General features: G+C 49.9%; 1 protein-coding gene across 1 annotated transcript in view; it reads right to left on the bottom strand.

The window, feature by feature from the left end:
* Positions 1-27469, bottom strand: part of GFRA1 (GDNF family receptor alpha 1) — a 161776-nt gene that overhangs the window by 30693 nt on the left and 103614 nt on the right. The window contains exon 4 of the mRNA XM_040434699.1: positions 14633-14969. Within this exon, the coding sequence (XP_040290633.1) occupies positions 14633-14969 (337 nt within the window). The remainder of the gene's footprint in view (positions 1-14632; positions 14970-27469) is intronic.

Raw genomic sequence — 27469 nt, 5'->3', positions numbered from 1 at the left:
AGTGATATATAAGTGATGAGAATGTCTGTACAGCGCTGTGGAATATGTCAGTGATATATAAGTGATGAGAATGTCTGTACAGCGCTGTGGAATATGTCAGTGATATATAAGTGATGAGAATGTCTGTACAGCGCTGAGGAATATGTCAGTGATATATCAGTGATGAGAATGTCTGTACAGTGCTGTGGAATATGTCAGTGATATATAAGTGATGAGAATGTCTGTACAGCGCTGTGGAATATGTCAGTGATATATAAGTGATGAGAATGTCTGTACAGTGCTGTGGAATATGTCAGTGATATATAAGTGATGAGAATGTCTGTACAGCGCTGTGGAATATGTCAGTGATATATAAGTGATGAGAATGTCTGTACAGCGCTGTGGAATATGTCAGTGATATAGAAGGGATGGGAATGTCTGTACAGCGCTGTGGAATATGTCAGTGATATAGAAGGGATGAGAATGTCTGTACAGCGCTGTGGAATATTTCAGTGATATATAAGGGATGAGACAGCGCTGTGGAATATGTCAGTGATATATAAGTGATGAGAATGTCTGTACAGCGCTGTGGAATATGTCAGTGATATATAAGTGATGAGGATGTCTGTACAGCGCTGTGGAATATGTCAGTGATATATAAGTGATGGGAATGTCTGTACAGCGCTGTGGAATATGTCAGTGATATATAAGTGATGGGAATGTCTGTACAGCGCTGTGGAATATGTCAGTGATATATAAGAGATGAGAATGTCTGTACAGCGCTGTGGAATATGTCAGTGATATATAAGTGATGGGAATGTCTGTACAGCGCTGTGGAATATGTCAGTGATATATAAGTGATGGGAATGTCTGTACAGCGCTGTGGAATATGTCAGTGATATATAAGTGATGGGAATGTCTGTACAGCGCTGTGGAATATGTCAGTGATATATAAGTGATGAGAATGTCTGTACAGCGCTGTGGAATATGTCAGTGATATATAAGTGATGAGAATGTCTGTACAGCGCTGTGGAATATGTCAGTGATATATAAGTGATGAGAATGTCTGTACAGCGCTGTGGAATATGTCAGTGATATATAAGTATTAAGGCTGATTTCAGCCTGTATTTGTGGGCAGGGCGTTAGCTCCCTATATATACCTGCCAATTCCTTCCCTCAGGTGGTGTGTCTCACTTGCATCTGTAGGAAGAGCCACACCTAGCTGCCCAGCAAGCTTCACGTCTGTTTTTTCTCTTCAGTACGATTCTCTGCACAGTGCGACATTCCTGAGAGAAGTTTTCGTTCTCAAGAGGAGCCACATCCAGCTGCCGGCACGTGCAAGCATCACGGTTGTTTCAAAAGTTTCGGTTCGCTACACGGTATAGTGCAATACTTAAACTGTTTTTCCGGTCTGTCACCAGGTAAGTACTTGTCCAATGGAGCGTGCCGTATACTTGCGGCCACGGGTCGGTCTCCCCTTCTCGCGGATGGCGTGCGGTTCACGGTGGAACGCACACGTGACCGCCGGGCCTCCACAGGCATGTTCAGCCGAGCGCCGAAGAAATGACCCTCCTGTACACGTCCACCGCTCGCTCTGCCTTCCGGAGCTCCTACGGTGGCAGGAAATGGGCAGTCGGGGGTAGCTATGTTTAGTTAGGGAAAGAGTACAAGTCTAGGTTCCCCTTGAAAGGCACACACGTCCGTCCACTCCAGGCTCGCACTTGGGGACCGCACATCCCAGTCCTAGCAGGGTCGCAGGCACGGGGGTCCCCCTTCCCCTCCCTGCAGCGGCCATGAGCGCGCCACATGTCCATTCGGAAATATCCGCCCCAGTTTAAAAAAAAAAAAAAAAGGGATAATTAAATCATTGCCCCAGCAGAGACGCTATATAGCAGAGGCGGCACAGGTGGGAAGCAGTGGGCATTGTTGCCGGCGTTACGCCAAGCTGCGGCAGCCCAGCTTCCAGCCTGTGTCAGGGGCAATTTTGGTGTGCGTATTTACATATATTAATCAACAGCACATGGGCCAGTAAGCTACTTGGTCCCTGCAGGTCAGAATTGTGTCTCGGCATGGAGGCAGGGATTCACTCTGCCAGCAGGTGCCAGGGGTACAAAATTGCGCGTGGCAGGCTCCCCGTTTTCCAAACGCAGATTTGGCTGGGAAGATTCGTCAGTGGCGCGCGATCAGTTTAGTTACCACATATACTGCATAATTAAATTATCTGTCGCCTGGACCACTCAGGCCAAGATCAATGTTGTACGTCACCTGGATCGTCCAGGCCGTGTTTAATGTTGTATGTCACCTGGATCGTCCAGGCCAACTTTAGCGTTGTATGTCACCTGGATCGTCCAGGCCAACTTTAACGTTGTATGTCACCTGGATCGTCCAGGCCAACTTTAACGTTGTATGTCACCTGGATCGTCCAGGCCAACTTTAACGTTGTATGTCACCTGGATCGTCCAGGCCGAGTTCAATGTTGTATGTCACCTGGATCGTCCAGGCCGAGTTCAATGTTGTATGTCACCTGGATCGTCCAGGCCGAGTTCAATGTTGTATGTCACCTGGATCGTCCAGGCCGAGTTCAATGTTGTATGTCACCTGGATCGTCCAGGCCAACTTTAACGTTGTATGTCACCTGGATCGTCCAGGCCGAGTTCAATGTTGTATGTCACCTGGATCGTCCAGGCCGAGTTCAATGTTGTATGTCACCTGGATCGTCCAGGCCAACTTTAACGTTGTATGTCACCTGGATCGTCCAGGCCGAGTTCAATGTTGTATGTCACCTGGATCGTCCAGGCCGAGTTCAATGTTGTATGTCACCTGGATCGTCCAGGCCGAGTTCAATGTTGTATGTCACCTGGATCGTCCAGGCCGAGTTCAACGTTGTATGTCACCTGGATCGTCCAGGCCAACTTTAACGTTGTATGTCACCTGGATCGTCCAGGCCAACTTTAACGTTGTATGTCACCTGGATCGTCCAGGCCAACTTTAACGTTGTATGTCACCTGGATCGTCCAGGCCGAGTTCAATGTTGTATGTCACCTGGATCGTCCAGGCCGAGTTCAATGTTGTATGTCACCTGGATCGTCCAGGCCGAGTTCAATGTTGTATGTCACCTGGATCGTCCAGGCCGAGTTCAATGTTGTATGTCACCTGGATCGTCCAGGCCAACTTTAACGTTGTATGTCACCTGGATCGTCCAGGCCGAGTTCAATGTTGTATGTCACCTGGATCGTCCAGGCCGAGTTCAATGTTGTATGTCACCTGGATCGTCCAGGCCAACTTTAACGTTGTATGTCACCTGGATCGTCCAGGCCGAGTTCAATGTTGTATGTCACCTGGATCGTCCAGGCCGAGTTCAATGTTGTATGTCACCTGGATCGTCCAGGCCGAGTTCAATGTTGTATGTCACCTGGATCGTCCAGGCCGAGTTCAATGTTGTATGTCACCTGGATCGTCCAGGCCAACTTTAACGTTGTATGTCACCTGGATCGTCCAGGCCGAGTTCAATGTTGTATGTCACCTGGATCGTCCAGGCCGAGTTCAATGTTGTATGTCACCTGGATCGTCCAGGCCGAGTTCAATGTTGTATGTCACCTGGATCGTCCAGGCCAACTTTAACGTTGTATGTCACCTGGATCGTCCAGGCCAACTTTTGCGTTGTATGTCACCTGGATCATCCAGGCCGAGTTCAATGTTGTATGTCACCTGGATCGTCCAGGCCAACTTTAACGTTGTATGTCACCTGGATCGTCCAGGCCGAGTTCAATGTTGTATGTCACCTGGATCGTCCAGGCCAACTTTTGCGTTGTATGTCACCTGGATCATCCAGGCCGAGTTTTAATGTTGTATGTCACCTGGATCGTCCAGGCCGAGTTCAATGTTGTATGTCACCTGGATCGTCCAGGCCAACTTTAACGTTGTATGTCACCTGGATCGTCCAGGCCAACTTTAACGTTGTATGTCACCTGGATCGTCCAGGCCAACTTTAACGTTGTATGTCACCTGGATCGTCCAGGCCAACTTTAACGTTGTATGTCACCTGGATCGTCCAGGCCGAGTTCAGTGTTGTATGTCACCTGGATCGTCCAGGCCGAGTTCAGTGTTGTATGTCACCTGGATCGTCACATGTCACATCATTTATCTTGCCTCTGGGTCCCGCCAGGATGAGCCAAATGCTGGGCGACAACTGGACCTTCAATTTAGCCATTGTTGTTTCCACGCCATATGTCATATTGAGTCCGCCACACCCCACTCCAGGCCATCCGGGCTCGGTTCTTAGTTAGGAGTCTCCCGGATGGTCAAGGGGTCTCACGGTCCTTATCCTATCCCCACGGGTACGTTATTCAGTTTACTTTATGTTTCCCCCAGATTCCTAGAAGCGTCTCCGGCCATTATCATTCTAAAAGCAGGCAAAGCCCCGCAAGGAGATGCCCGACGCGGACCCCACGGGTGCCACAATCCCAGCAAACAACACCCCAGTGATGGATTAGAATCTCTGATCTCAACAGCAAAACACCTCATAACACAATCATTAGCCCCAAATATGTCCAGGAATTATAAAGCAGGGTTGAAAGCGTTTGAGAGATTTAGACTTCTCTATTCTCAGGGCGGCCGCGACGAAATATCTTACTTACTGGCGTTCATAGCCTTCTGCCATTCCCAACAAAAGCTCTCATATAATACTATCAAATTATACCTAGCAGGCCTTCAACTCCATTTTATGCTCAGTAATCCGGGTTGTTCTTCTATCTTGTCCAACCAGGTCATCAAAGGGGCCCTCAGGGGAATACAGGAAAATGCAAAACAGGCTGCCACCCGCAGACAGCCGGTGTCCGGCAAGCTGTTCAGGGATTTTTCTTCTGCCCTGGACGGCGATCCTTTTTGGCCCTTGACCAGCACGGTCATCCAAGCGGCCATGTTCTAAGTTTTTACGGCTTCCTCCTGCCAGGAGAGTTCACTGGCAGCTCTCCGAGACCCGGCGGTCTTCGCAAAGAACAACTGTCGTGGCACTATAACTATTATGTACTCAGCATTCCGTCAACCAAAACAAACCAGACAGGGCCATCCACGGAAATTAAATATTTCCCTACCCGGAATAATTGGTGTCCAGTCCAGATCCTCAATAAATTATTGTCCCTGTTGCAGACAGCGCCTCCTGACAGTCTGCTCCTGCCCTTCAAGAACAAACCCCTCACTTCAAACCAATTCACGTCCCACATCCGCTCTCTGGCGGCAGGTCTGGGGTACGACCCAGGAGCCATTTCGGGTCACTCGTTCCGTATTGGGACGGCATCGTCAGCTTCGAAACACCAAGTCCCCGCTCACGTTATTCGATCCATGGGGCGCTGGAGGTCATCTTGCTTCAACAGATACATTCCGAATCCACACCGGGAAATTTCTCAAGCTTTTCAGTCGTTGGCGTTATAGGTCATGCGGGCTGGAAGAATATGAATAAACCAGTGTAGACAACATAGCGTACTTGTCTTTTTGCCCTCTCCAGGCTTACCCACGCCCGTGGCTTCCGGCACAACTCAGCCATAGTTCAGGTTCGGCATGCCTTACCCACGTCCAAGACGCATTTAGCCCTGCCCATAAGTGATGGGAATGTCTGCACAGCGCTGTGGAATATGTCAGTGATATATTAGTGATGAGAACGTCTGTACAGCGCTGTGGAATATGTCAGTGATATATAAGTGATGAGAATATCTGTACAGCGCTGTGGAATATGTCAGTTATAAGTGATGAGAATGTCTGTACAGCGCTGTGGAATATGTCAGTGATATATAAGGGATGAGAATGTCTGTACAGCGCTGTGGAATATGTCAGTGATATATATAAGGGATGAGAATGTCTGTACAGCGCTGTGGAATATGTCAGTGATATATAAGTGATGAGAATGTCTGTACAGCGCTGTGGAATATGTCAGTGATATATAAGGGATGAGAATGTCTGTACAGCGCTGTGGGATATGTCAGTGATATATAAGTGATGAGAATGTCTGTACAGCGCTGTGGAATATGTCAGTGATATATAAGTGATGAGAATGTCTGTACAGCGCTGTGGAATATGTCAGTGATATATAAGGGATGAGAATGTCTGTACAGCGCTGTGGAATATGTCAGTGATATATAAGAGATGAGAATGTCTGTACAGCGCTGTGGAATATGTCAGTGATATATAAGTGATGAGAATGTCTGTACAGCGCTGTGGAATATGTCAGTGATATATAAGAGATGAGAATGTCTGTACAGCGCTGTGGAATATGTCAGTGATATATAAGTGATGAGAATGTCTGTACAGCGCTGTGGAATATGTCAGTGATATAGAAGTGATGAGAATGTCTGTACAGCGCTGTGGAATATGTCAGTTATATATCAGTGATGAGGATGTCTGTACAGCGCTGTGGAATATGTCAGTGATATATAAGTGATGAGGATGTCTGTACAGCGCTGTGGAATATGTCAGTGATATATAAGTGATGAGAATGTCTGTACAGCGCTGTGGAATATGTCAGTGATATATAAGGGATGAGAATGTCTGTACAGCGCTGTGGAATATGTCAGTGATATATCAGTGATGAGAATGTCTGTACAGCGCTGTGGAATATGTCAGTGATATATAAGGGATGAGAATGTCTGTACAGCGCTGTGGAATATGTCAGTGATATAGAAGTGAGTAAATAAATAAATATAATGTACTTTCTCTGTCACCTCAGGTCTTTCTGTGTGTTGTACATAAAGTCCAGTGCTGGTGGGATCGCTGCTCGTTGTTACGCCCCTCGCTCTGTCCGTCATATTCATTAATAATTGGCTTTGAGATTTTTAGCTGTTTTTTTCTGAATTGTTTGGAATAAAACATGACTTCCCGGCAATAGTTTTTCCTTCTGGAGATAAATCACTTTGTGACAATGTGTCAGGTCTCAGCAGAGATAATGACAATCCTGCATGGAAGGAACGGATCGCTCCTCCATGTGAAGCTGTGGCTCAGGTAACTACCATCTATTAACCCCCCGGACGTGGCGCTGCAGGTAACACTGACCATCTGTGTACCATGTGAGGCTTTATCATCTCCTTCCTCACCTTCTCGGGAAGTAAGAGATTGTGCAGACGCTGCGGCCGAAGTGCACAGACCCCAGGAGAGACAAAAGAGGCAAAAACTGCCATTTAGTGACCCTGCACCAAGTCTCATGGAGAAGGCCAGATGCTTTCGCATATCCATTCTCTAATACACGACAATATCCTGTGAGCTTTAGAAGCCGCAGACTGGCATTGAGGAACATAGACCCTTTATACACTGGACGCGAGACTCTCGGCCTTTTCCATTATTTCTCCGGTGCTGATCCGTTTACACAGAAATAATAATTCCTCATGAAATCCCTTCAGACTCCTTAATGAATAATGTCTGTGAGCGCAGCTCCCAAATGGGTCGACATCGCCATCTTCTGTACCACGAGCTGCACAGAGAACTGCATTCTGGGAAAAGCAGAGTGTACTACCTGGTATATACACGTCTCCCACCATGCACTGACACTGAACCAGTGGAAGGTGAAAGTTATACGATCCTCTTTCCTAAAAACAATTAGGGAAGCATTATGAGTGCAGCTCTGGAGGCGACTGGAGTTTAAGGCATACTGCGGCTCAGAATCAGGAGAAGTGAATGTGGATGCAGAGAGTGACCTGATGCCTACCCAGTGTGTCGGTATCTCAGCAGGCGTATGTCAGTGCACAGGTATCTCAGCAGGTGTATCTCTGCAGGTGTATCTCTGTGCTCAGGTATCTGAGCAGGTGTATCTCTGTGCTCAGGTATCTCAGCAGGTGTATCTCTGTTCTCAGGTATTTGAGCAGGTGTATCTCTGTGCTCAGGTATCTGAGCAGGTGTATCTCTGTGCTCGGGTATTTGAGCAGGTATCTCAGCAGGAGTATCTCTGTGCTCATGTATCTCAGCAGGTGCATCTCTGTGCTCAGGTATTTGAGAAGGTGCATCTCTGTGCTCAGGTATCTCAGCAGGTGCATCTCTGTGCTCAGGTATCTCAGCAGGTGCATCTCTGTGCTCAGGTATTTGAGCAGGTGTATCTCTGTGCTCAGGTATTTGAGCAGGTGTATCTCTGTGCTCAGGTATCTCAGCAGGTGCATCTCTGTGCTCAGGTATCTCAGCAGGTGTATCTCTGTTCTCAGGTATTTGAGCAGGTGTATCTCTGTGCTCAGGTATCTCAGCAGGTGTATCTCTGTTCTCAGGTATTTGAGCAGGTGTATCTCTGTTCTCAGGTATCTCAGCAGGTGTATCTCTGTGCTCAGGTATCTCAGCAGGTGTATCTCTGTGCTCAGGTATCTCAGCAGGTGTATCTCTGTGCTCAGGTATCTCAGCAGGTGTATCTCTGTGCTCAGGTATCTCAGCAGGTGTATCTCTGTGCTCAGGTATCTCAGCAGGTGTATCTCTGTGCTCAGGTATCTCAGCAGGTGTATCTCTGTGCTCAGGTATCTCAGCAGGTGTATCTCTGTGCTCAGGTATCTCAGCAGGTGTATCTCTGTGCTCAGGTATCTGAGCAGGTGTATCTCTGTGCTCAGGTATTTGAGCAGGTGTATCTCTGTTCTCAGGTATCTCAGCAGGTGTATCTCTGCAGGTGCATCTCTGTGCTCAGGTATCTCAGCAGGTGTATCTCTGTGCTCAGGTATTTGAGCAGGTGCATCTCTGTGCTCAGGTATCTCAGCAGGTGTATCTCTGTTCTCAGGTATTTGAGCAGGTGTATCTCTGTTCTCAGGTATCTCAGCAGGTGTATCTCTGTGCTCAGGTATCTCAGCAGGTGTATCTCTGTGCTCAGGTATTTGAGCAGGTGTATCTCTGTTCTCAGGTACCTCAGCAGGTGTATCTCTGTGCTCAGGTATCTCAGCAGGTGTATCTCTGTTCTCAGGTATCTCAGCAGGTGTATCTCTGTTCTCAGGTACCTCAGCAGGTGTATCTCAGCAGGAGTATCTCTGTGCTCAGGTATCTCAGCAGGTGTATCTCTGTGCTCAGGTATCTCAGCAGGTGTATCTCTGTGCTCAGGTATTTGAGCAGGTGTATCTCTGTGCTCAGTGTGCAGGTATCTCAGCAGGAGTATCTCTGTGCTCAGGTATCTCAGCAGGTGTATCTCTGTGCTCAGGTATCTCAGCAGGTGTATCTCTGTGCTCAGGTATTTGAGCAGGTGTATCTCTGTGCTCAGTGTGCAGGTATCTCAGCAGGAGTATCACTGTAGCCCCTGGGATCATGACTGTGCTACACTGTGACACTTCACCTCATTTTGCAGCAGAACTTTGTGGCCTAATTCGGGCGCTTCCTTCCTCCGGAGCTGCGTGCGGCGTGTGCTACTTAATGAATCAGGAGATAATGAGATTAATTGCTCTGCTGTTCCGGGATCTGGTTCTCATTGTGATGAACTCTGTGACTCTATTAGCTGATGGCGCTTTCCCTGCTCTCCCTCAGGACACGCACAGTGTGACCACAGACTGCACTCCTAGTGTCCTCATAGCGGGGTACACCCTGCGGTACAGTGTCCTCATAGCGGGGTACACCCTGCGGTACAGTGTCCTCATAGCGGGGTACACCCTGCGGTACAGTGTCCTCATAGCGGGGTACACCCTGCGGTACAGTGTCCTCATAGCGGGGTACACCCTGCGGTACAGTGTCCTCATAGCGGGGTACACCCTGCCGTACAGTGTCCTCACAGCGGGGTACACCCTGCCGTACAGTGTCCTCACAGCGGGGTACACCCTGCCGTACAGTGTCCTCACAGCGGGGTACACCCTGCGGGACAGTGTCCTTATAGCGGGGTACACCCTGCCGTACAGTGTCCTTATAGCAGGGTACACCGTGCGGGACAGTGTCCTCACAGCGGGGTACACCCTGCGGTACAGTGTCCTCATAGCGGGGTACACCCTGCCGTACAGTGTCCTTAAAGCAAGGTACACCCTGCCGTACAGTGTCCTTATAGCGGGGTACACCCTGCCGTACAGTGTCCTTATAGCGGGGTACACCCTGCCGTACAGTGTCCTTATAGCGGGGTACACCCTGCCGTACAGTGTCCTTATAGCGGGGTACACTCTGCTGTACAGTGTCCTCATAGCGGGGTACACCCTGCCGTACAGTGTCCTTATAGCAAGGTACACCCTGTGGTACAGTGTCCTCATAGCGGGGTACGCCCTGCGGTACAGTGTCCTCATAGCGGGGTACGCCCTGCTGTACAGTGTCGCTATAGCGAGGTACACCCTGCGGTACAGTGTCCTCATAGCGGGGTACGCCCTGCCGTACAGTGTCCTTATAGCGGGGTACGCCCTGCTGTACAGTGTCCTTATAGCGGGGTACGCCCTGCTGTACAGTGTCGTTATAGCGAGGTACACCCTGCGGTACAGTGTCCTCATAGCGGGGTACGCCCTGCCGTACAGTGTCCTCATAGCGGGGTACGCCCTGCTGTACAGTGTCCTCATAGCGGGGTACGCCCTGCTGTACAGTGTCCTTATAGCGGGGTACACCCTGCCGTACAGTGTCCTCATAGCGGGGTACGCCCTGCTGTACAGTGTCGTTATAGCGAGGTACACCCTGCCGTACAGTGTCGTTATAGCGAGGTACACCCTGCCGTACAGTGTCCTCATAGCGGGGTACGCCCTGCCGTACAGTGTCCTTATAGCGGGGTACGCCCTGCTGTACAGTGTCCTTATAGCGGGGTACACCCTGCCGTACAGTGTCCTCATAGCGGGGTACACTCTGCCGTACAGTGTCCTCATAGCGGGGTACACCCTGCCGTACAGTGTCGTTATAGCGAGGTACACCCTGCCGTGTACAGTGTCCTTATAGCGGGGTACGCCCTGCCGTACAGTGTCCTTATAGCGGGGTACGCTCTGCCGTACAGTGTCCTCATAGCGGGGTACACCCTGCCGTACAGTGTCGTTATAGCGAGGTACACCCTGCCGTGTACAGTGTCCTTATAGCGGGGTATGCCCTGCCGTACAGTGTCCTCATAGCGGGGTACGCTCTGCCGTACAGTGTCCTCATAGCGGGGTACACCCTGCCGTACAGTGTCGTTATAGCGAGGTACACCCTGCCGTACAGTGTCGTTATAGCGAGGTACACCCTGACGTGTACAGTGTCCTTATAGCGGGGTATGCCCTGCCGTACAGTGTCCTTATAGCGGGGTACGCTCTGCCGTACAGTGTCCTCATAGCGGGGTACACCCTGCCGTACAGTGTCCTCATAGCGGGGTACGCCCTGCCGTACAGTGTCGTTATAGCGAGATACACCCTGCCGTGTACAGTGTCCTTATAGCGGGGTATGCCCTGCCGTACAGTGTCCTCATAGCGGGGTACACAGCCTGGTACTACGTCCTCACAGGGGGACACACCGCCTGGTAATATGTCCTCACAGCGGGGTATGCCGCTAAGCGAAACGTCCTTACAGTGGGGTACACTGCCTGGTACTACGTCCTCACAGTGGGGGACACGCCTGGTACTACGTCCTCACAGTGGGGTACACGCCTGGTACTACGTCCTCACAGTGGGGGACACGCCTGATACTACGTCCTCACAGTGGGGTACACGCCTGGTACTACGTCCTCACAGTGGGGGACACTGCCTGGTACTACGTCCTCACAGTGGGGTACACGCCTGATACTACGTCCTCACAGTGGGGGACACTGCCTGGTACTACGTCCTCACAGTGGTACTACGCCTGTTACTACGTCCTCACAGTGGGGTACACGCCTGGTACTACGTCCTCACAGTGGGGTACACGCCTGGTACTACGTCCTCACAGTGGGGTACACGCCTGGTACTACGTCCTCACAGTGGGGGACACTGCCTGGTACTACGTCCTCACAGTGGTACTACGCCTGTTACTACGTCCTCACAGTGGGGTACACGCCTGGTACTACGTCCTCACAGTGGGGGACACTGCCTGGTACTACGTCCTCACAGTGGGGGACACGCCTGGTACTACGTCCTCACAGTGGGGGACACGCCTGGTACTACGTCCTCACAGTGGGGTACACGCCTGGTACTACGTCCTCACAGTGGGGGACACGCCTGGTACTACGTCCTCACAGTGGTACTACGCCTGGTACTACGTCCTCACAGTGGTACTACGCCTGGTACTACGTCCTCACAGTGGTACTACGCCTGGTACTACGTCCTCACAGTGGGGGACACGCCTGGTACTACGTCCTCACAGTGGGGGACACGCCTGGTACTACGTCCTCACAGTGGGGTACACGCCTGGTACTACGTCCTCACAGTGGGGGACACTGCCTGGTACTACGTCCTCACAGTGGGGTACACGCCTGATACTACGTCCTTACAGTGGGGGACACTGCCTGGTACTACGTCCTCACAGTGGGGTACACGCCTGGTACTACGTCCTCACAGTGGGGGACACTGCCTGGTACTACGTCCTCACAGTGGGGGACACGCCTGGTACTACGTCCTCACAGTGGGGGACACGCCTGGTACTACGTCCTCACAGTGGTACTACGCCTGGTACTACGTCCTCACAGTGGGGTACACGCCTGGTACTACGTCCTCACAGTGGGGTACACGCCTGGTACTACGTCCTCACAGTGGGGTACACGCCTGGTACTACGTCCTCACAGTGGGGGACACTGCCTGGTACTACGTCCTCACAGTGGTACTACGCCTGGTACTACGTCCTCACAGTGGGGTACACGCCTGGTACTACGTCCTCACAGTGGGGTACACGCCTGGTACTACGTCCTCACAGTGGGGTACACGCCTGTTACCACGTCCTCACAGTGGGGTACACGCCTGGTACTACGTCCTCACAGTGGTACTACGCATGGTACTACGTCCTCACAGTGGGGGACACCGCCTGGTACTACGTCCTCACAGTGGTACTACGCCTGGTACTACGTCCTCACAGTGGGGGACACGCCTGGTACTACGTCCTCACAGTGGGGGACACGCCTGGTACTACGTCCTCACAGTGGGGGACACGCCTGGTACTACGTCCTCACAGTGGGGGACACCGCCTGGTACTACGTCCTCACAGTGGTACTACGCCTGGTACTACGTCCTCACAGTGGGGGACACCGCCTGGTACTACGTCCTCACAGTGGGGTACATCGCCTGATACTACGTCCTCACAGTGGGGGACACGCCTGGTACTACGTCCTCACAGTGGGGGACACGCCTGGTACTACGTCCTCACAGTGGGGTACACGCCTGGTACTACGTCCTCACAGTGGGGTACACGCCTGGTACTACGTCCTCACAGTGGGGGACACGCCTGGTACTACGTCCTCACAGTGGGGGACACGCCTGGTACTACGTCCTCACAGTGGGGGACACCGCCTGGTACTACGTCCTCACAGTGGGGGACACGCCTGGTACTACGTCCTCACAGTGGGGGACACGCCTGGTACTACGTCCTCACAGTGGGGTACACGCCTGGTACTACGTCCTCACAGTGGGGTACACGCCTGGTACTACGTCCTCACAGTGGGGTACACGCCTGATACTACGTCCTCACAGTGGGGTACACGCCTGGTACTACGTCCTCACAGTGGGGTACACGCCTGATACTAAGTCCTCACAGTGGGGTACACGCCTGGTACTACGTCCTCACAGTGGTACTACGCCTGGTACTACGTCCTCACAGTGGTACTACGCCTGGTACTACGTCCTCACAGTGGTACTACGCCTGGTACTACGTCCTCACAGTGGGGGACACGCCTGGTACTACGTCCTCACAGTGGGGGACACGCCTGGTACTACGTCCTCACAGTGGGGTACACGCCTGGTACTACGTCCTCACAGTGGGGGACACTGCCTGGTACTACGTCCTCACAGTGGGGTACACGCCTGGTACTACGTCCTCACAGTGGGGGATGCCGCCTGGTACTACGTCCTCACAGTGGGGTACACGCCTGGTACTACGTCCTCACAGTGGGGTACACGCCTGATACTACGTCCTCACAGTGGGGTACACGCCTGGTACTACGTCCTCACAGTGGGGTACACGCCTGTTACCACGTCCTCACAGTGGGGTACACGCCTGGTACTACGTCCTCACAGTGGGGGATGCCGCCTGGTACTACGTCCTCACAGTGGGGTACACGCCTGGTACTACGTCCTCACAGTGGGGGATGCCGCCTGATACTACGTCCTCACAGTGGGGTACACGCCTGGTACTACGTCCTCACAGTGGGGTACACGCCTGTTACCACGTCCTCACAGTGGGGTACACGCCTGGTACTACGTCCTCACAGTGGGGGATGCCGCCTGGTACTACGTCCTCACACTGTAGATCCCGGCACAGCATGACGTTCTGCAGGAAGTCTCTGCTGGCGCGGGGTGTCCCTGAGCGATTAATATAACACATCACATATCCTCAAAAGAACCCGAATCGGGAACGTAACAGCCTGCACTCCAGACTGACACACTGTAACAAACCATCAGAGAGGCACTGACCTCACCATGTTACACGGTAAAGGTGTTTTTGTGGTTTCTTTTCTGGTATAATATACACAACACTGCAGATAAAACTTCCCGCTCACAAGGGATTAGCGCAGCGTTGCCACGTTTTTGCACGACTGTGCCAGAAGAAAAAAAAACTGTGCCTGAGATACACAGTCACAGATCTTCAGCTGTGAGCAGGCCTGGTGTCTGACCTGCAGATGTAGTTGGTCTTGCAGGACTCCTGCAGGTTCAGGCAGTTCTGCTTCTCCCGCTCCTCGTATGAACAGGCGGGGACGATGGTCTGGCGCCTCCGCTCGGAGCAGGCCGTGTCCTTGCAGGAGCAGAACAGCATGCCGTAGCTGTGCTTGGCCGGGACTTTGTCGAAGAACTGGCGCAGGGCTTTGTGGCACTTGCGGCGGTTGCAGACCTCGTTGGATATGCTGTGAGTGCAGGGCGTTATGTAGGCCGAGCGATATTTCTTACATGTGTCGTCCAGGTTACACGCCTTCGCTGCGTCCAAGCAATCGTTACCCTTCGAGATGATCGGTTCTGAGAAGATAAAGAACAGGATTAATCAGGGCATTATGGGAAAACAACGTGCAGGAGCTGCTGCTAGATGGCGCTGTGGAGGTCACCGTTACGGGGGCACTGTGGAGGTCACCGTTACGGGGGCGCTGTGGAGGTCACCGTTACGGGGGCGCTGTGGAGGTCACCGTTACGGGGGCGCTGTGGAGGTCACCGTTACGGGGGCGCTGTGGAGGTCACCGTTACGGGGGCGCTGTGGAGGTCACCGTTACGGGGGCGCTGTGGAGGTCACCGTTACGGGGGCGCTGTGGAGGTCACCGTTACGGGGGCGCTGTGGAGGTCACCGCTATGGGGGCGCTGTGGAGGTCACCGCTATGGGGGCGCTGTGGAGGTCACCGCTATGGGGGCGCTGTGGAGGTCACCGCTATGGAGGTCACCGCTATGGGGGCGCTGTGGAGGTCACCGCTATGGGGGCGCTGTGGAGGTCACCGCTATGGGGGCGCTGTGGAGGTCGTCACCGCTATGGGGGTGCTGTGGAGATTTTTAGAATAACAACTTTTCATATTAGTTTGATTCGGTTGATTCTGCTTTCATAGGTTTGTAGAAGTTCGGATTAAGGTCTTTTTCTCAACTCTGTTCATGTTATAACATTTTTGCTGTGAAGAAGAGGCCTGTGATCTCTGCTGAGTCAAATTCAGTTTTGAGAACTGCAAAAGTAAACCAAGCATCTGTGATAATATCTTGTAGGCAGAGAAACTGCCCAATAATCCTACAAAAACCTCTGGAAGAGCCGGACATTGTGAATGGATTAATGGTATTTATTTACCAAAAAAATTACACATATAGAAACATAGAATGTGTCGGCAGATAAGAGCCATTTGGCCCATCTAGTCTGCCCAATATACTGAGTACTATGGATAGCCCCCGGCCCTATCTTATATGAAGGATGGCCTTATGCCTATCCCATGCATGCTTAAACTCCTCCACTGTATTTGCAGCTACCACTTCTGCAGGAAGGCTATTCCATGCATCCACTACTCTCTCAGTAACTAATACTTCCTGATATTACTGTTAACCCTTTGCCCCTCTAATTTAACACTATGTCCTCTTGTAGCAGTTTTTCTTCTTGTAAATCTTCTCTCCTCTTTTACCTTGTTGATTCCCTTTATGTATTTAGCAGTTTCTCTCATCTCCCCTCTGTCTCGTCTTTCTTCCAAGCTATACATGTTAAGGTCCTTTAATCTTTCCTGGTAAGTTTTATCCTGCAATCCATGGACCAGTTTAGTAGCTCTTCTCTGAACTCTCTCCAAAGTATCAGTATCCTTCTGGAGATATGGTCTCCAGTACTGAGCACAATACTCCAGATGAGGTCTCACTAGTGCTCTGTAGAGCGGCATGAGCGCCCCCCCTCTGTCTACTGGTAATGCCTCTCCCTATACACCCAGCATTCTGCTAGCATCTCCTGCTGCTCTATGACATTGTCTGCCTACCTTTAAGTCTTCTGAAATAATGACCCCTGAACCCCTTTCCTCAGATACTGAGGTTAGGACTGTATCACTGATTGTATATTCGAGGCCTTCTGCAATTTCGCTGATAAAGATATTAAACAATATGGGTCCCAGAACAGACCCCTGAGGTACCCCACTGGTAACAAGACCATGGTCTGAATATACTCCATTGACTACAACCCTCTGTTGTCTGTCCCTCAGCCACTGCCTAATCCATTCAACAATATGGGAGTCCACGCACAGCCTTATTCTACATAATTAAAAAACTAATCTTTATTTTATGATGGAATAACCTTTGGATGGTAATATGTTTTCCTCAAAAAGCATTTTATATAAAAAAAATAAATCATAGATTTTTATCCACCCTGGGCGCTGTGGAGGTCACCGTTACGGGGGCGCTGTGGAGGTCACCGTTATGGGGGCGCTGTGGAGGTTACCGCTATGGGGGTCACCATTAGGGGGGCCCTGAGGAGGTTACCGCTATGGGGGCCCTGTGGAGGTTACCGCTATGGGGGCACTGTGGAGGTCACCGCTATGGGGGCGCTGTGGAGGTCACCGCTATGGGGGCGCTGTGGAGGTCACCGCTATGGGGGCGCTGTGGAGGTCACTGCTATGGGGGCGCTGTGGAGGTCACTGCTATGGGGGCGCTGTGGAGGTCACTGCTATGGGGCGCTGTGGAGGTCACTGCTATGGGAGTACTGAGGAAGTCATTATTATGAGGGCACTGTGACTGTCTCTTTTACGGGGCACTGTGACTGTCTCTATTACGGGGCACTGTGACTGTCTCTATTACGGGTCACTGTGACTGTCTCTATTATGGGGCACTGTGACTGTCTCTATTACGGGGCACTGTGACTGTCTCTATTCCAGGTCTGGTATACCGCGGCAGTTGCCGCCCTGCACACATTACCCAGAGAGCGCTGTAATGATGGGGGAATGCACAGGACGTGCACCGGGCGCTCTGGATAATTGCATTAATTACTGGATTACTTCTGGAAGGTAAGTAAAGAGCCTAATGATCCGGCCGCTGCATTCTAATAAGGCAGGATTCACACATTCAGTGCAGTTTATTTTAACAACAGTGCAAGTAAATAAGAAGGAGAATCTGAAGGAAGGAGAAATTTAAAGGAAGGTGAAGTATAAAGGAAGGAGAAGCAAAATGCAAGAAGTAGTATGAAGAAAGGAGAATAATGATGGAATGAGAAGGACAAGTATAAAGACAGGAGAAGCTTACAGGAAGGAGAAGTATAAAGGAAGAAGAATTATGATGCAAGAACATGTAAGATGCAAGAAGTATTATTGAGAATTACTAAGGAAAGAGAAGGACAAGTATAAAAGAAGAAGAATATGAATGAAAGTATGAAGGAAAGAGAATATGAAGGAAAAGTGGAAAAGTATAAAGAAAGGAGAATTATGGTGCAAGAAAAAGTATGATAAAAAGAGAGGTAAAAAGCAATAAGTAGTATAAAGGAAGGAGAAGTACAGAATGAAGTAAAAACGTATAAAGGAAAGAGGAAAGGAAGAAGTAAAAAGGAAGGAGAAGTATGAAGGAAGCACGCTTACAAAGAAAGCAGATGTATGAAAAAAAGAGAAGTACTGCATAAAAGGAAGGAGAATTAAAAAGTAAGAAGTATGATGGAAGGAGAAGTATAAAGAAAGAAGTAAAAAGGAAGAAGTTGTATGAAGAAAGGAGAGGTATAAGGGAAGGAAGAGTAAGTTGGAAGGAGAGTTACAAAGGAGGGAGATGTATGAAGGAAGGAGAAGTACAGCATGAAGTAAAAAAAAATATTAACTAAGAAAAGGAAAAAGGAAAAATAAAAAAACAGTATGAGGAAAGGAGAGTTACAAAGGAAGAAGAAATAAGGAATAGATAGTATGAAGAAAGGACAGGTGTACAGGAAGATGTAAAAAGGAAGAGGTAATTATCAAGAAAGGAGGGTTATAAAGGAAGAAGCAAAACGAAAAGGTAATTATGACGAAAGGAGAGGTACACAGGAAGAAGTAAAAGAAAGAGGTAATTATGAAGGAAAGAGAAGTATACAGGAAGAAGTAAAAGGACAAGGTAATTATAAAGGAAGGAACGGTGTACAGGAAGAAGTAAATATGAAGGAAGGAACGATATACAGGAAGAAGTAAAAGTAAGAGGTAATTATAAAGGAAGAAACGGTGTACAGGAAGAGGTAATTATGAAGGAAGGAGATGTATAAAGGAAGAAGTAAAAGAGAAGAGGTGATTATGAAGGAAGGAGAGGTATACAGGAAGAAGTAAAAGAAAAAGGTAATTATGAAGACCGGAGAGGTATATAGGAAAAAGTAAAAGGGAAGAGGTATTTATGGAGAAAGGAAAAGAATACAGGAAGAAGGAAAAGGAAATTATAAAGAAAGGAGAGGTATAAAGGAAGAAGTAAAAGGAAAATGTAATTATGAAGGAAGGGGAGGTATACAAGAAGAAAGGGAAGAGGTAATTATTGAGGAAGGATATGTATACAGGAAAAAGTAAAAGGAAGAGGTAATTATAAAGGAAGGAGATGTATACAGGAAGAAGTAAAAGAAGAGGTAATTATGAAGTAAGGACAGGTATACAGGAAGAAGTAAAAGGAATAGGCAATTATGAAGGAGAGGTATTCAGGAAGAAGTAAATGGGAAGAGGTAATTATGAAGGAAGGAGAGATCAGAAAGAATTAAAAGGAAAAGGTAATTATGAAGAAAGGAGAGGTATACAGGAAAAAGTAAAAAGCAAGATGTAATTATGAAGGAAGGAGAGGTATACAGGCAGAACCAAACAGGAAGAGGTAATTATAAAGGAAGGAGAGGTATAAAGGAAGAGGTAAAAGCGAAGAGGTAATTATAAAGGAAGGAGAGGTATAAAGGAAGAGGTAAAAGCGAAGAGGTAATTATGAAGGAAGGAGGGGTATACAGGAAGAAATAAATGGGAAGAGGTAATTATGAAGGAAGGGGAGGTATCCAAGAAGAAGTAAAAGGGAAGAGGTGGTATGAAGAAAGTAAAGGTATACAGGAAGAAGTAAATGGGAAGAGGTAATTATGAAGGAAGGGGAGGTATACAGGAAAAAGTAAAAGGGAAGAGTTAATTATAAAGGAAGGAGAGGTATACAGGAAGAAGTAAAAGGGAAATTATCAAGGATGGAGAGGTATGCAGGCAGAAGTAAACGGGAAATGGTAATTATGAAGGAAGGAGAGGTATACAGGAAGAAGTTAAAAGGAAATTATCAAGGATGGAGAGGTATACAGGCAGAAGTAAACGGGAAATAGTAATTATGAAGGAAGGACTGGTGCTACTTCTCTTAAGTTCACTTACAAACACCACTACACTGCATGTGTGAATGCCGCCTGTTGGGGCCGTGAGATGAAGCGGTGACATCAGTACAGAGAAGTTCATTCATCATGGATTCATGTATCTTCTCCTGACGCTGTGAGCTCAGGCCGCGGTCATCATCTATCAGGCGCTGACACAGTAATGCTCTTCCCTGAAATGCGACACCTGATAAATGACGTCTGGGCTGATGATGTATCTAAGCCACTGCTCCCCGGAATACGGTGTCAAAGTGACACGGGATCTAATATCAGTGTATTATAGCACCGTTCATACATATACACCTCAGAGAGTGAGCCTTCTGCAAATCACCTGTATTATCATCATCAGTTGTACCATCATCATCAGCTGTATCATCACCTGTATCATCATCATCATCACCTGTATCATCCTTATCATCTCTACTACTATCATCACCTGTATCATCATCACCTGTATCATCATCATCACCTGTATCATCATCATCACCTGTACCATCAGATGTACCAAAAGCATCAACTACTGAGCTGTATTCACACTTCTGCTGTTACATTAAGACCAAAGTACCAGGGAATGAACTGTTCTGCATCGCGCCCAGACAGAGACACAACGTCCGCAGAACATTGCACAAGGATAAAGCTTTATTTATAGAGGACTTTTCTTCGGGGGTCTGTGAATATGGATGTGGTGTCGGATGGTCCTCATCACAGCTGCGCCGCTTGTTTTCTCCTACTTGGCTTCATCCAATCTCTTCAGACACAAATACTAGAAGCCACATAGAATATCTCTATCGTTCCCAGTCTGTAAAGAGCCAAGTCCCATCCCAAAAATTATGGCGGAGGGGCGGCAGATGGAAACATTGTAACAGGAGCAGGAAAATAAATGATACAAAATATACAGGTCTAACCAGCCCAATAATAAATTAGGGCCAAAGTAACAAAAAATGTCTTTGTACAGCGCTGCCAGGACCTTGCCGACATCCCCAGACATGATAATGTTACTACAATGGCTTATAGGCAGAGAGGAGGACCAGGAGACCAAGACTGCAGCCCAGTGATGGGCAGAGAGGACCTGAGAAAGAACTGGAGTAAAACTGTTTACACATTGAGCACACGTGTGGATCCGGGAGCGCAGCAATGTGTTCAGTCTTGGCTGAAGGAATGACAAGACTTGAGTCCACACATACAGTGCTCAGCAGAGACACAGGAAGAGCAGAGTGTGCTCAGCAGAGACACAGGAAGAGCAGAGTGTGCTCAGCAGAGACACAGGAAGAGCAGAGTGTGCTCAGAAGAGACACAGGAAGAGCAGAGTGTGCTCAGCAGAGACACAGGAAGAGCAGAGTGTGCTCAGCAGAGACACAGGAAGAGCAGAGTGTGCTCAGCAGAGACACAGGCAGAGCAGAGTGTGCTCAGCAGAGACAAAGGAAGAGCAGAGTGTGCTCAGCAGAGACACAGGAAGAGCAGAGTGTGCTCAGCAGAGACACAGGAAGAGCAGAGTGTGATCAGCAGAGACACAGGAAGAGCAGAGTGTGCTCAGCAGAGACACAGGAAGAGCAGAGTGTGCTCAGCAGAGACAAAGGAAGAGCAGAGTGTGCTCAGCAGAGACACAGGAAGAGCAGAGTGTGCTCATCAGAAACACAGGAAGAGCAGAGTGTGCTCAGCAGAGACACAGGAAGAGCAGAGTGTGCTCATCAGAAACACAGGAAGAGCAGAGTGTGCTCAGCAGAGACACAGGAAGAGCAGAGTGTGCTTATCAGAGACACAGGATGAGCAGAGTGTGCTCAGCAGAAACACAGGAAGAGCAGAGTGTGCTCAGCAGAGACACAGGAAGAGCAGAGTGTGCTCAGAAGAGCAGAGTGTGCTCAGCAGAGACACAGGAAGAGCAGAGTGTGCTCAGCAGAGACACAGGAAGAGCAGAGTGTGCTCAGCAGAGACACAGGAAGAGCAGAGTGTGCTCAGCAGAGACACAGGAAGAGCAGAGTGTGCTCAGCAGAAACACAGGAAGAGCAGAGTGTGCTCAGCAGAGACACAGGAAGAGCAGAGTGTGCTCAGAAGAGCAGAGTGTGCTCAGCAGAGACACAGGAAGAGCAGAGTGTGCTCAGCAGAGACACAGGAAGAGCAGAGTGTGCTCAGCAGAGACACAGGCAGAGCAGAGTGTGCTCAGCAGAGACAAAGGAAGAGCAGAGTGTGCTCAGCAGAGACACAGGAAGAGCAGAGTGTGCTCAGCAGAGACACAGGAAGAGCAGAGTGTGATCAGCAGAGACACAGGAAGAGCAGAGTGTGCTCAGCAGAGACACAGGAAGAGCAGAGTGTGCTCAGCAGAGACAAAGGAAGAGCAGAGTGTGCTCAGCAGAGACACAGGAAGAGCAGAGTGTGCTCATCAGAAACACAGGAAGAGCAGAGTGTGCTCAGCAGAGACACAGGAAGAGCAGAGTGTGCTCATCAGAAACACTGGAAGAGCAGAGTGTGCCCAGCAGAGACACAGGAAGAGCAGAGTGTGCTTATCAGAGACACAGGATGAGCAGAGTGTGCTCAGCAGAAACACAGGAAGAGCAGAGTGTGCTCAGCAGAGACACAGGAAGAGCAGAGTGTGCTCAGAAGAGCAGAGTGTGCTCAGCAGAGACACATGAAGAGCAGAGTGTGCTCAGCAGAAACACAGGAAGAGCAGAGTGTGCTCAGCAGAGACACAGGAAGAGCAGAGTGTGCTCAGCAGAGACACAGGAAGAGCAGAGTGTGCTCAGCAGAGACACAGGAAGAGCAGAGTGTGCTCAGCAGAAACACAGGAAGAGCAGAGTGTGCTCAGCAGAGACACAGGAAGAGCAGAGTGTGCTCAGCAGAGACACAGGAAGAGCAGAGTGTGCTCATCAGAAACACAGGAAGAGTAGATGGTGCTCAGCAGAGACACAGGAAGAACAGAGTGTGCTCAGCAGAGACACAGGAAGAGCAGAGTGTGCTCAGCAGAGACACAGGAAGAGCAGAGTGTGCTTATCAGAGACACAGGATGAGCAGAGTGTGCTCAGCAGAGACACAGGAAGAGCAGAGTGTGCTCAGCAGAGACACAGGAAGAGCACAGATGGGAGGAAAGATCTCATTATCATGGTCCACAGCAATAGCGGCCATAATCAGTCATCTACATGAATGTTTTACCATAACATCTCAGTACAGGTCAGGAGAAGTGGTACTATGCAGTGTGTGTGTATATATATATATATATATATATATACACACACAGAATAAGAGCAGATACTGAGGATTACACCCAGTATACAGGACAGGAGAAGTGGTACTGTGCAGTGTCCATATGTACAGGAGAAGTGGTACTGTGCAGTGATAACACTGCTGGGGATCTGGTTGCCGATGGGGCAGAGCTCAGCGGATATCTTGAGAACGTTCTGCTATAATATGACACCTCTGACCCATTACTGATACATTAGTCTTTGCTCCAACCCCTCTGGTTATAATTCCTGCTCGGAGCAGATGGACTCGTCTTGTTAAGCATCAAGATGCAATGAACATGATAAGTGTCAGCACCGAGGGCATCATATAAATGACAGTTCAGGAAGGTGGGGGGGGGGGGGGGGGGGGGGGGTTAGACATTAGGGTAATTAGAGAAAATTCCTCTTTGGGATTTAACCCCTCGTTTTCCTGTGCATCACTAATAGATCACTAATCGTCCTGCCCCCAGTCACAGCCCTTCTCCTTGTATAAGGTGTGCAATTAAAGGGTAACTCCACCCTATAAAACTGTTTATTAGGACATTGCGGTTACAGCTGCGGCCGGGGCCATATCTGGACTGCGCTTCAGTCTGGGTATGGTCCAGGAATTAGCGGTAACTGTGGGGCGGTCGCGGAGGCTCAGAGCGGGTGATAGCACCCATAATGTGTTGTCAGGATCTATTCTTCATGGTGCTCGGGGTCGGGGTTCTCACACATCGGCTCATCCTGTCTGTTATCAATAAAGATCATTCATTTGAGAACGAAACATTCCAACTCCTCAACTTTTTCTAGATCTCTGCTTGCTGTCAGTGAATGCTCTGCTCTCCCAGCTCTTACTTGCACTGATACTTCTGCTGCAGACCACACTGACACACTATAGCAAACCCTCAGCTGTTTGATGAGGACTCCATCAGGACGGGAGACACGTTCAGCCTCATAACTGCAGTAACAATCAGACGCGCTGCACCGGAACCGCTCTGTGTGAACGGCGGGCCACGAGTTCCACAGCAGGTGTACAACAACGGCGGATTCCGCACGCCCAACACGCGCCTCACTCGGGGCTCTGCTGGGGTTTCTTTTTAATTTCCTTCAAGTAAAAAAAAAAAAGCCTGCAATTACACGGAGGCGGCGGTGCGACTAGAATTTGTCGTTTACATTTATATGAGCATGAAGAAAACGGCTCGGCCATGTTTCATCCTGCATTTCATGGTCCCCGTGTGAGCGGGGGGCGCACGGCAGATGAAGCGCTGCGCTTCCACTAATGCAGGGCGACAGCTCGGTGTTAATCTTGTGACGTTCCGCTCGCTCTCAGTCAGAACGCAGCGTTCTCCGTGCAGCGTGGTTAATTGAGCTGTTTGAGCAGGTGCAATCATTACATTTCCAATTACCCTCTGCTCGCTGCACGCTCAGGAGAGCTTCGCCTGAACCCCCCATTCTAAAGGCCTCGTCCGAGCAGCCCCCAAAAGCCGTGCCTCAGAACCCCCTCCAAGAGCTGTGCCAGAGCCCCCCCCTCCAAGAGCTGTGCCAGAGCCCCCCCCTCCAAGAGCTGTGCCAGAACCCCCCCCCGGCTCCAAGTGGAGTTTGTTGGCTCTTTCACAAGAAAATCGACAAAACGTGTTTTTTTTCCCCAGACACGCGGTTTCTCGAAGAGCTCATGCACACGAACGTGTTTTCTTTCCTTGTCCGTTTTTTTTTTTTGCTGACTGTATGCGAAACCATTCATTTCAATGGGTCCGCAAAAAACCCCCCAGAAGTTTCTGTATGTCCGTATTTCCGTTCGGCAGAAAAAAACGTGTCCTATTATTGTCCGCATTAAGGACAAGGATATGACTGGTCTATTAGGGGTCAGCTGTTCCGTTCTGCAAAAGACGGAATGCACACATCCGGCGTCATCCGTATTTTTTGCAGACCGCAAAATACATACGGTCGTGTGCATGAGCCCTAAGGCCTCTTTCACACTACCGTTTTTTTTTTTCGTTTTGCGGGCCGTTTTTTGCGTTCCGTATATGGAACCATTAATTTCAATGGGTCCGCAAGAAAAACTGAATGTACTCCGCATGCATTCCGTTTCCGTGTTTCCGTTCCGTGCAAAGATAGAACATGTCCTATATTTGGCCACAAATCACGTTCCATGGCTCCATTAAAGTCAATGGGTCCGCAAAAAAAAAACGGAATGCATACGGAAATGCATCCGTATGTCTTCTGTATCCGTTCCGTTTTTTGCGGAACCATCTATTGAAAATGTTATGCCCAGCCCAATTTGTTCTATGTAATTACTTATACTGTATATGCCATACGGAAAAACGGAAACAAAAAACGGAACAATGGATCCCAGAAAAACGGACCGCAAAACACTGAAATAGCCACCCGGTAGTGTGAAAGAGGCCTAAGGCTGAGTTCACACTTCAGTTTTTGGTCAGTTATTTCCATCAGTTATTGGGAGGTTCCCACCGGTTCTGTGGTTTGGACCCGCTCCCGGTTTTGGCTCCCAATAACAGGGAAATAACTGACCAAATAGCCTAAGGCAAAAAAAGCACGTGCCCAGGCCTCTTGCACACGAACATTGCGCATCCATTCTGCAAATTGCGGTCCCCAATGCACGGGCAACGTCCGTGCGGCGACTGGGACGGATCAAAACCCATTCAACTTGAATAAGTACGTGATCCGTCCGTTCCGCAAAAAGATAGAACAAGTTCTCTATTTTTTCGGTGCGGAGGCACGGCCACGCCGTAGTGCTTCTGTGGGGTTCCGATCCGTGCCTCCGCTCTGCATCTCCGTGATAGCGGACCTATTCAAGTGCGGAGTGCACACGGGCCGGCACCATTGTATTGCGGACCCGCTGTATGCGGACCCGCTATACGGCCACGGGCCCACAACATTCGTGTGCAAGAGTCCTGCACGTCCTGTGCTTTATAATTCCCATGGACCATCAGCTAACATCCGCAGGTGGCGGTTTTTGCAAAAATTAATACACGAAAAACTCATCAAACGCCATAAAAACAGCGTGTGACCCGAGCCTTAACTAGAGCTGGAGAAACTGGGAAGGGCTGACCCCCGGGAGCATGATGGCGGCCAGGGGTGAGTGCAATCACTATTATCTGCTGCTGGAGGTTACAGGACGGATCTGCTGCTCCTCGTTACATTCCTAATTAAGAGGGAGCCCCGTAGAGGACCCCGGGCCCTGCGTTCCAACGTGCACTAACCCTACTTGCCCGTATTACGCGCGTTTGTGTGATTGACAGCAGTGTCCTATGGCCGCAAACGCGCGACAAAACGCCCCAAAGAAGCTCAAGAACTTGTTTATGCGTCGGGCGTTTTACAGCGCGTTCGAACACGCTGTAAAACGCATAACCGATGCAAACCAATGCTTCCCTATGGGACTGGTTCACATTTTCGCGTTTTACAGCGCGTTCGAACGCGCTGAAAAACGCCCGACGCATAAACAAGTTCTTGAGCTTCTTTGGGGCGTTTTGTCGCGCGTTTGCGGCCATAGGACACTGCTGTCAATCACACAAACGCGCGTAATACGCGCGTTGACTATGGACAAAAACGCGCACAAAAACGCGCGTTAAACGCGCATATCAAATACGCTCAGGTCTGAACTCAGTGTAAACAGCAGTTTTCTGCCCTTTTCTGTCCTACAGTTGAGATCTCTTCCATACGTGCAGCACCCCCTCCCCAGGTCCGGCACTTCCTCCCCAGGGACGGCACCCCCACCCCAGGTTCAATATCACCTCCACAGGTCCAGCACTTCCTCCCCAGGTTCAATATCACCTCCACAGGTCCAGCACTTCCTCCCCAGGTTCAATATCACCTCCACAGGTCCGGCACCCCCTCCCCAGGTTCAAGATCACCTCCACATGTCCAGCACTTCCTCCCCAGGTCCGGCACCCCCTCCCCAGGTTCAAGATCACCTCCACAGGTCCAATATCACCTACACAGGTCCGGCACTTCCTCCCCAGGTATGGCACCCCCTCCCCAGGTTCAATATCACCTACACAGGTCCAGCACTTCCTCCCCAGGTTCAATATCACCTCTACAGGTCCGGCACTTCCTCCCCAGGTCCAGCACTTCCTCCCTAGGTCCAGCACTTCCGCCCCAGGTTCAATATCACTTCCACAGGTCCGGCACTTCCTCCCCAGGTCTGGCACTTCCTCCCCAGGTCCAGCACCCCCTCCCTAGGTTCAATATCGCCTCCCCAGGTTCAATATCACCTCCACAAGTCCGGCACTTCCTCCCCAGGTCCGGCACTTCCTCCCCAGATCCAGCACCCCCTCCCCAGGTCCAGCACCCCCTCCCCAGGTCCAGCACTTCCGCCCCAGGTTCAATATCACCTTCTCCCCAGGTCCAGCACTTCCTCCCCAGGTCTGGCACTTCCTCCTCAGATCCAGCACCCCCTCCATAGGTTCAATATCACCTACACAGGTCCAGCACTTCCGCCCCAGGTTCAATATCACTTCCCCATGACCAGCACCCCCACCCTGGGTCCAATA

Source organism: Bufo bufo, chromosome 6 (genome assembly GCF_905171765.1).
Source record: "Bufo bufo chromosome 6, aBufBuf1.1, whole genome shotgun sequence".
NCBI lineage: Eukaryota > Metazoa > Chordata > Amphibia > Anura > Bufonidae > Bufo > Bufo bufo.
This window is presented reverse-complemented; position numbering and strand designations above follow the sequence as displayed.